This window comes from Neolamprologus brichardi, chromosome 13 (assembly GCF_056152115.1).
Source record: "Neolamprologus brichardi isolate AB-2024 chromosome 13, ASM5615211v1, whole genome shotgun sequence".
NCBI classification, from domain to species: Eukaryota; Metazoa; Chordata; class Actinopteri; order Cichliformes; family Cichlidae; genus Neolamprologus; species Neolamprologus brichardi.
In genome coordinates, this window is record NC_142116.1 from 22165461 (window position 1) to 22175643 (window position 10183).

At 45.2% G+C, this 10183-nt stretch overlaps 1 protein-coding gene across 1 annotated transcript; it reads right to left on the bottom strand.

Annotated features, from left to right (window-relative positions):
- Nucleotides 1-2958: 2958 nt before the first annotated feature.
- On the bottom strand, nucleotides 2959-6359 carry irf2bp2a (interferon regulatory factor 2 binding protein 2a). Its single transcript, XM_006807653.3, has 2 exons — nucleotides 4412-6359; nucleotides 2959-4103 (listed from the first exon to the last, which is right to left on the bottom strand). Exons 1-2 carry the CDS (start codon nucleotides 5241-5243, stop codon nucleotides 3379-3381), a joined length of 1557 nt encoding a protein of 518 aa, XP_006807716.1. The 5' UTR covers nucleotides 5244-6359; the 3' UTR covers nucleotides 2959-3378.
- Between the last annotated feature and the right edge of the window lie 3824 nt (nucleotides 6360-10183).

A 10183-nucleotide genomic window follows, 5' to 3' on the forward strand; every position in this document is an offset into this window, starting at 1 on the left:
GCAAGTGCTAGAATAAACTCATCTAGTGCTGTAAAGACAACAAATATGAACTCTGAGTTTTACTATCGCGCCGACATCTTTGTGTAATGCCCGAGTTAATCATTACCAGGAGAGGCAGCCAAGCAGCACACACTGGCTGCGTCACCTATCTGTTATTGCCTTTCACTTAGCTTGATTAACTGGATTGTGTCGAGTCAATATCGATCAAACAGTCAATGAAGGATTTTATGACCATTGATTGGACCCGCGGCCGCATGATGAAAGATCGCCGGATTTCAGGGATATTTCAAACACTTGACTGTAGCCCAGCAAAAGCCCCAAGTTGCTATCCGGAAGCAGTGGGAAGAGAAGGAATCGAATTAAACTTTACCCAAGGTTGGACTTGGATTTCACCCGGTCAGGTTTTCTATAAATCATTTGAGGGTAAAAACACATCAAAGTCCGGAGCGCTCACCTCACAAGCAGGGCTTAGACATTAAAAATCCCTGGAGGTTCGCGTAAGTAAACATAATAAAAACGTGAGTCATTAACCACAAATGGTTCCTGCGTGATCGTACCGAAAGCAGGAGAGATGATTCACTTTTTTTTTTTTTTTTAAAGAAAAGATGTATAATCAGAAAAATGAAAGCTGAACGTCATGCTATCAGCTCTGTGCGGCCCTGATCCTCACATGCTGGCTGTTTACAGAAAAGCTCCCTCCCTACATATTAACAAACAGCCTGCACCGGAGCATCTGCCGTGCACCGATTTCACCGGTAACCACGCAACACCAGAGTGCTGTGTTATGACAGAGCCACTTCCAGGGACACAGTATCACTGTATTAGATATGGCGCAAGCTATTTCAGTCACCACTGGACAAACAGGTACTGCGTCTGCTGTCATATATCTTTACGAGCACAGAGGAAAGCGAGAGAAGGAGACGTGTTCATTTACGTCTCATTGCATCATCTTTCCAGGTTATAAAAACCTGTCTCTCAACTCTGATATTCTCAGATGTGGCAATTTTAATTTGGTTGGCAGTATAGTGTGATAAGGAACAAGTAGGTCAATGAGTCAACTGATTAACAAAAATTTTTTAATAAAATCTCTGAGAACACCACGTAAGGTGGAATAAGGGCGTGTTGTTGATGGGCACAGTAAAGTGCTGCCTTTATCAATGTGGGCTGCATTTCTCGTTTTAAAGTCCAACTGATAAGATAGCTTTCCAAAGAACGGGAAAAGGGTGTATAAACAAACAGCTGCCTGGAAAACGCGCACTCATGAAAAACACGTTTCAAGCTTTAAATCATACTGTAAAAGCTGACGCGTGCTCTGAAGTTACCTTTAGAGTTGCCTTTATCCTTTGCAGCCCTTCCAGTCTTCTCGGTTAGGGGACAATAATTATCCCTGCTATTCTTAGTCGGCTAAATGGGCGAGTGCAAAGGCTGTGTTTTCATTCAACATCATGAATCAATCAGTTAATCGGGGACACCATGCAGCCTGTTAAAGAAGCGGGTAATCACAGCTTTCAGGTGCCTTCCAAAAATACCATCTTAAACATGTCTGCCAGAGCAAGAACGTCAGTAAATCCCCGGCTGAATAGCAGATTCATGGGCACCACGGTGAACAGTAAAGCAACAATGTCAGAGCAGTTTGTGGGCCTTTAATTAAGAAGAAGAAGAAAAACAATCTGCTTTTGGATTGTGTGCTGTTTGAAAAATCAGGGAGCTAGCAAGAAGCAGATTACGTCTGAAAATAATTACGCAACTGCCTGCTAACACCAAGCCCTCCTTTCTGCTAGATATTATCCTCCATGTCTGGGTCTGTGTGGTCAGCTACTCGGGAGCTCTTTGTCTGAGAGAGAGCAAAAAATAGTCTCAGGATTGCTTTTCATCTAGACATACAGTAGCTGCAGTTTGTCACTTAATGGCCCACTGTAAGCTCCTCAATGCTTGTAGAGACCAGTAAGGGCTGCCATTAGCGATACAAGAGTTTGTAGGGGGTTTTGTGCACGTTTGTGTGTGACTCCACTGTCAAAGAAATTGCAGCAGCAGTTGCATTTACATTTGAAGGCATACAGAGCGAGGCTGGCATGTAAGGCAGCGTGGATGTTTACTCCGTTCTCAGCGTGGGGAAGGGTGCTGCATTATGAGTGCATGTTCAGTGTGACACAAAAGGCTAAAACCGAAAGCAAACAGTGTGCTGCTGCAGTGCTAATTGTACCTAACGTATGCTTGGAGTTGGTTTGTGAAGCTGATTTTATTCGTTATCTGTAGTTTGTCATCTGCAGACTAAACCAAAAGTATGTTTTTTAATAAAAAAAATTCTCTCTCCTTACATATATATATATATATATATATATATATATATATATATATAGGGAGAGAGAGATATAAGTTATATGTGTAATAAAACGAAAAAAGCCAAACACCTTTGTGACGTCAGACACAATCTGCATACAAGCTTGAAAAATACACGTCACCAGAAAAAAAAACCCAAGGGTGGTTATTTTCAGGAAAAGTCCAAATTTGCGGTCACACGGCGTGGTTTGCACTATTGTATTATGTTGACATTCATGCACGTTTTCATTACTGACTCGACAGATTCCAGCTGACTGAACATGACTTGGCACCTAGTTCTGCAATCAGTTACAGCGATGCACAAAAGTCGAGGACAGTGTGTCTTGTATTTTTTTCCTTTTTTCTTGTTTTTTTCCCAGCCAAGCTTCTCCATGAATCACATAAGACACGTGTGCATAAAGAGAGACAGAAAAAAAAGGCTCTTCCGTCCTGCAGCTTGAAACAGTAGCCTGCTCATGTTGTGTTGTGTTGTGTTGTGTTGTGTGCAGCGTAAATCAAGTCTCCTGAGCCGTCACAACAACAAGCCTGCATGTCAGAGCCGAGAGCGCTATCTCGTCATCTGTCCACAGCCCCTTGTGTCACTTATTCACTCAAAATGAAGCAAGCTCAGACAATATGTTCATACAAGATCAGAAATTGTATTTGGCAATTTTTAAACAAGTGCATACAAGTACAGCTAAAAGCATTTTTAGTTTTGCCAAGTGCTCGTAGAGTAGCATTAGTCACATTCTACGTTAAACAGGAACTGCCACCAGACCTAGAAGTACATCAAGAATTTTTTGTTAAACATCAACAAAGAGGAACGTAGTTCATTATAATGAGTACATACCTTTATCTTCAAAAATATAGAAACACAATGTATTCAAAAATCAAAAATTATACAACCATGTTTTACGAAGTATACTCTTCCCTTGGGTCCAATATGTACAAGTCCGTTAGTTTGTTTGAATGGTATGTATGTGATATTTATATATTTATACTCATATTTTTTTTGCTTCCCCTCCCCAAAGAAGTGTTCAGACAAAAAAAAGAAAAAAATCAAGGGTCCCTCTCCTTTTTTACTTTGACATCTCCTGCAAGGATGGTGGCGATTTCTCCTTGCATGAAAGCCCATGGTACGTTCGAGCCAACCAGGGGGCATTTCTCTCCACTTGGACAGTACACTTCACCCGTGGCGCCTTGCTGCTTTATGCTTTCCCTTGAGCATGGGAAGCAGAACTTGTGAGAGGGCACAGACGGGCACTGAACAAAGTGTGTGTCCTCCAAACGCTCGTGGCACAGCGTGCAGCACAGAGGTATGCTGCTGGGTACAGAGGAGTCCGGAATGCTTTGTGGGGGGTGCACTTGGTCCATGCCTGGCACATGGGGGGTGCCTGCACTCGGCGCCTCTCTCTGCGCCAGCCTCCTCTGATTAATGGAGGACGGCGACAGGGGGCTGCTGCTGTTCCTCCGGGTGGTGGAGTGGACTTGGTTGGCGTCCTTGGGAGAGCTGTTCCCACCTGCGTTGTCTGCAGCCATGATGAGCGCCGCCATGGGGGACTGACCATTCTGAGCTGCCTCCGGTGGGGTGGTGCGGGAGTGAGGGGATATTGTGGAAGGGGGAGAGGCGAAGCTTGGCGGGGGAACTGGAGGCATTTTCAGTCCGTCAGTAGGTGGTGGTAACCACTGCTGTCCCTCTCCGTTGAGCTTGGCAGCTGTCGCCTCTCCCTCCGGTTCAGGTGATGCTTTTCTCTTGTTGCTCCCCCGGGGATGTTTTCCTCTGTCTGGAGGTAGGAAAGGGTTAAACAGAGCAGTTGAGTTGCACAGCTCATACAAGGATCAACAATTAGCCTGAAAGGGAGATGTGAATTTTGCCAATTCGTGCTGCACCACAGGCTACAAAACAATAACAAACACAGCAAAGGATTCAAAAAATTATTTATAGCCCTTATAATATTAGGGCATGGCTTTATAAATACCATTTTTACCATCTTGACACATTCCTGGGTGGAAAATTAATAAATCAGTAATAAAAATTAAATTTTTAAAAATGCACAGTATAGATAAAACATTCCTGCCTTTTAATGCTCACCTGACTTGGAAAGAGTGGGGCCGGGCTCATAGACCATAGCTCTTTGTGGCATGGGCACATGGTCCTTCTTGTACCTGGTCTCGAACGTGGTGTGCAGAGCCATCAGGTCCCTCACCGTTTTGCCTTTGCCCATCCAGTCCGGGTCTGCCCTGTTTTTGTGGCTCTCCGAGATCTCCGGCGTGAGACTGTCGGGTCTGTGCTTCTCCTTCAGCTCTCTGTCGTGCTCGGTGCTGGAGACCGAGGCGGGTCTCTTGCCCATGTCGGCGGGACTACCGCCCGCCAGAGTGGAGGAAAGCCCGATCGGGTTCCTGCCGTTGACGGCATGCCCCGGGGTCAAGCCCCCGTTAGGCAAAGGCACTAAATTCGGGGGCACCGTGTTATTCCTGCGCGGGTTGGGGCTCTGGCGGTTCAGCTCTGGTGGCTCGTCAGGCTTAGGAAATCCATTAGGGAGCTGGATGCCGTTTGTCTGCCCTCTAGGCTGATACTCTGGACCCAGCCTGGGCGGGCGGTCGGACAGAGGGTAGCGGTCCAGAGGCTGCGGCGGCCGGGAGCCCGGATCTCCCCCCGCAGCGTGGTTGATCGCCTGGATCTCCTTCCCGGAGAGCTGCGACTTCCCCGGCCCGGGAGACCTGCCCTCCTGAAAACCGTGAGCCCTTTTAAGCTGTCGGGCCGTCTCGATGACAAACTCAATGCGGTCTGCTCCTTCGTAGTTGACACATCCCCTGCAGACGGGCTCGGTAAAATCCCAGATCATGGCCCAAGGCATGCGGGGCAAGTCGCATAAATAACACGACTGCCTCCTGGAAGAAGCAGCGACCGCCGCGGACGACATAGCGCTCGTCGTCGACCCCCCGAAAAGAAACCCAAAATGTTGCCTTCTTCCCCCGCTCTCTCTTGTTTTTTTCCTTCCTCCCGAACTCCCCCGCAAAAAGAAAGCGAATAAAGAGCAATTTCCGTTAGTCGAACAACAACAAAAAATGTAATCTCGTCCTCTCTCCGACTTCTAGAGCAACAAGGTTGAAGTTTTAGAGGGAGAAGTTCATGACGGTGTGTACTTTACTACGGCGCTCCTCTATCTATCTCCACTGACTCTCCTCTACTACTGGCTCAATGTAGAAAGTGACGTCACAGCTCTAAGCGCCTACATCCACTTCAGTTTCTATTGACTTGATTTCTTCGACAGACCCCTCCACCCCCCTCCACCACCATCACTACCACCACCACCACCTCTCCCCCCACTTTACTGCAGCCTCTTGTCACTCACCGCTTTTCTCTCTCTCTCCCTTTTTTAATATTTTAACTTAATCACCTGAGCTTCTGCCAACAAAAAAAGCACCCAGTTCAGCTTCACCACCGCCTCCGACTCCGGAATAACCCACGCTACTGTTATTATTATCATCTAACCTGCAAAAAAAATAGGTCCACCGGTACCAGCCTGCACGCTGCTAAAAGAAATATGGCTGTAGGTTAGCAACAGACCGCCAGGGGATAATAAAAAAAGCGACTTTCAAGCTCCTCCGGTTGCTGCTTTGTCCTAAATTCAGAGCATTATCCGGTTCAGGCTGCAGCTTGTTTTTCTCAATGCACCGCGCCTCGACGCAGTGAGCTGCTGCTACTACTACTGTGCACTGAATGAGGTGGGTCGACCCTGAGAAAAACAGCGATTGTAATCCAATGGCAGATCTTATATTTATACAGAGGATCTCAAAAATGTGTTATTGTAGCACATGGGCACAATTTACAGGCTTATTGGAGCGACTTTACGGCCCGTATTTTCTCTCTTTTGTTTGTGCCAGCTCACCAGGGTGAATTCAGGATGTACACAGTTAGTCTTTTAGTTATGATTAGATAATATTTTCCTGGCTTGTTAATGTTTAAAGAAAAGAATGAGAGAGGGAGAGGAGAAGAAAAAAGGCGCCTCCACCAGCCAGTAACCAGGAAGCTCAGTCATGAGGTGGGGATTTCCAGCCAGTGTGTTGTGAACTTGAATGGATTGGGGTTACAGCATGAATATAGCCTGCTGTAGCTGTGCCCACATATATATATATATATATATATTTTAATATTCTTGTGCACGGAGCAGTCCAAATCTGCCACTGCTGAAATGAAATGGCACTGGAGTGAATTAGTGATTCAGACTCATTTCAAGCGACTTTAGCAGTCAAAGCAGCTCAACAGATATTAGTATGAAAGATTTAACAAGATTAATGACTCTACTCTAGTGTGGCATGTTTTACAGAAAGGCAAAAAGAAAGAAATGATATTAGAAACAGGTCATGTGGCATAACCTCAGCCAAAATCCCCTGAAGTAAAAGTGGAGAGGCTTTTTGAAGTGGAGGAGTTGTCCCAGTAGTTCATTCCTCCCTCTCATCTGGTCTCATTCCAACTCATTGCAGCTTAGCCTCAGGCTTTGGGTGAGGCAATGCGTCTGAAACCTGCAGACACAAAGCAGGATATGTTTGTGCAAGTCCATGTGACGTTGGAAAAGAGGAAGCAAGATGTTTAGTCACGTACCCTCATCCGCCTCACCCATCGACAGAACATCAGGCTATTCTGGCTCCCTGCCTGCCACCGTGATCCTGCGCTGTGGCATTTTCTTCAAAGGGTTACCAGAAACAAAACAAGACACGTATGCTCATGTGTTACCGCCAAGTACGTTGCCATATTGTTTTGTTATTCCCGTAAAGCTGCCGCTATGTGAATGGGGACACCTTGGAGTGAAAGAGGATATTTAAAGAAAGTTTAACCCCCCCTCCACCCCACCTCCTCTGTTAACACTGCATTGTCCCACTGCTTCCCATCGCCGCTTTCTCTCAAAACCTAGTCCCGTTTTGGATGGACAACACTAGGAAGTGTTGTTCGGCTTTATGACATAGTTAGGAAACGGCTGTTGTGAGGGACAAACTAAACAAATTCTTTCCTTTCTTCAGATTGGTGGGAAAATTGTTGCCTAATGCTTTGATCCTTTGGTTTCCACTCAGTCGATGTTTGTGCAAGCAAATAGCTGCATGGCCAAATAGCTATTATGCAAGACAGAGGCATGCTGTGATTCAATTAAATCCTAAATGACCTGATTCTATAATAAGTAGATCTACTGATTTGAAAAAAAAAAAATGCTGCAGTGTGCTATGAAGGAAAGGCAGAGCTGTACTGAACAGAGGCAGCAAAGGTCTGAGAGGAAGCCAGACATGCACGGATTGTTCTGACTGGCCAATATGAATCGTGTACATACAGTGAAAATCACCACAGTGTCACCTGGCCAGTGGCGGGGTGTATAAAGCTGTCTAAAGCAGTTTTGAACTTCTTCCTTTTTTTCAGCAGTATGTAAATTGAGACGTGAGGAGGCTAAATAAAGAGTGCGAGGTAGGTGACGGCCAGGGGAATACCCAGCATGTGACAGCATCGCGGGGCTGGTGAGATGATGATATTTGCGTCTCATCGCTCTCCGAGACTGTTAAATTTTATATTGGAGATCTTTTATTTATGCCAGCGAAACATTACAGATTCTCTGTGAAGTCTTCTGCCTAAGCAGAGCGCAAGCACTGGATTTTTTTTTTCCTCGTGTCGTCCTCACTGCCAACATTTTATGTTATATAACCTTTTTAGAAGAACTGCTGAGGCGAGCATCAAACAAAACTGTAACATGTTGCACCGACACAAAGGGAGGTTACAACAGGATAGTGCGAGTTAAGCAGCTGTGGTCGTGACCCCGTCTTGAAGATTTAACTGGCAAAAGCTGCTAAGTATAAAGAGTCAATGTAAGGACTTTAACGTGCATGCTCTGCAGAGCTCCTGGAGCTTGGAAGAGGGAGAGGTAACCATAGAGATTATCACAGTAGGCTACCCCCAGCTACCATATATATCCTGTTTACGGTGCTATTTTTAGCCACACTTTTGCACAGCAAGGATTAAAGGGCTGATTATTTAAAAAAAAAAAAAAAAAGGAAAAAGATCTGCAGAGCTCTGAAAGCTAATGAGCATCCATCTGCCGCCTCACCTCCCTTATTAGCGTTAGTTTGAGTATGTTTTGATTTTTTTTTTTTCCGTGCAGATTCGTTCCTTATCGTGTTCGCTTGTGTTTAGAGCGGAGAAGCCGTGTGTGCGGCACATGGCAATTACAAACAAACAAATGATGGGATTTTAAAAGTCAGGTATAAAATGGTGGAATTCAAATAAAATGGAGGGTCGAAAGGGGGAAAAAAATGTGCTGGGCGGCTGGAATCTGGGGGCTGGAGGCTGCAGAGGTGATGTCATTGGGCCGGAGCAAGAAGCGAGTGAAAAACAAGTCTCTCTCTTTATTCTGATCCTCTTTGCAGTCCTAGCAAGGGGAGGGGAGGGGAGGGGGGGCTGGCAGTCAGCCAAGGCAAGGGCTGCTGGGAAATGGCAGAGGATGCCAAGCAGGCCCCACCGCCAACATTAGAAGCTCACATCTTTGTTCTCAGAAACCTGGTGTGCTGCCAAAGGCCTCATTTCAGCTCCATGGCATGATTACACTGGATGTAGGCCAACTACTGAGAGCTACTCTCCCTCTCTCGCTCTATCTCTAGCTCTCCCTTTATGCTCCCTCTCTCTCTTTTTCCACTGCCTTCAAAAGCTTTCTGCCAAACATGCAGCAGTTGCCATGGCTGCAGAGAATGGGACATAAAAAAAGTGAGTAATGAGTCAGGCTTGGACCCAGATGTGCCACATGTGTATCCATTTAGAAAAAAAAACTCAAGATGGTAACATATCCTCTTAATCTGCCGGGCTTTTTGGGACTCAGACAGCTTGGTTAAAACAAAAAACAAACAAAAAAACCCCACTGTGCTGAGATGGGAAAGTGGAAGAATTAAATAAAACAACAAAACAAGAAAAAATCCCCACAGAAAAATGTAAATGAACAGCATTGTTTTCACATCCATTTTTTTCAACAGAAGGTAGTTTCAGTGGCCTGCAGTACAGATTCGGTTTGGGCAACCAGGAACAGAAAGAGCTGAACTTTGCTTCTGTAATGCCGCGCTTAAGCGAGCTTGCATGCATGGCTGGCTGACGACATCATTTCCTGTCCAGTGGAAACCCCCGTGTATTTTCAGTCATAACCAGACGTTAATGTAAACAACCTTTCTCTTATTTTTTTTGTTTTGTTGTTTTTTTGTAGCTAAATCAGCACATGGCGTGACCTCAATGAATCACAATGCAACTTCAGCCTCTTTTCATTATCTGAGGTTCAATTCAAAAGCTACTATTAGCCGCATTCCTTGCACATGTCAATGGCGTCTTATTTATTGGCCTTAAAAGGCAGTTTCAAACCTGACTCACGGTTGTTATGTTTAGCTTACTGAAGTGATCTGCGGAGTCATTTCAGCTCTCTGTGGCTTACTCAGACAAAATGTTAAAAATGTCAACACAGACACATTTATAATTTCCAGAAGGACAACATCGCCCACGGCCACTCCTACAGCAGCAATGCAGTGGTTTCTGTGCACCTGGTTTGTTCTTGACAGATCACCCTGCAAACTCCAAAGACATCACTCTGTAGAGCTCTGTAGTGTGTCTGAGCACATGTGCCTGTATTAGATGGAAGGATAAATTTGGAAACATTGCTTCTTTTTTTTTTAAATAGAGAAGCATGAAGAGTATTTCATGTGTTATGTAACCTCTTCCTCTGAGCATGAGTCAAAATATAACTTTTCCAAAGTAGGCTTATTTATTACTGCAGCTCCTGTCCATTTATTTGCTAGAAATGGACTCTGATGTTCCCGGAGAAAGCAGTTGGCACGGCACAGCTCAGGC

What these genes read in the sequence shown, in the direction of transcription:
- irf2bp2a (XM_006807653.3), bottom strand. Translation starts at nt 5,243, where the DNA reads ATGTCGTCCGCGGCGGTCGCTGCTTCTTCCAGGAGGCAGTCGTGTTAT. An exon ending in CCCCACTCTTTCCAAGTCAG is followed by an intron (nt 4,104 to 4,411) that starts GTGAGCATTAAA and finishes TCCTACCTCCAG; the next exon opens with ACAGAGGAAAACATCCCCGG.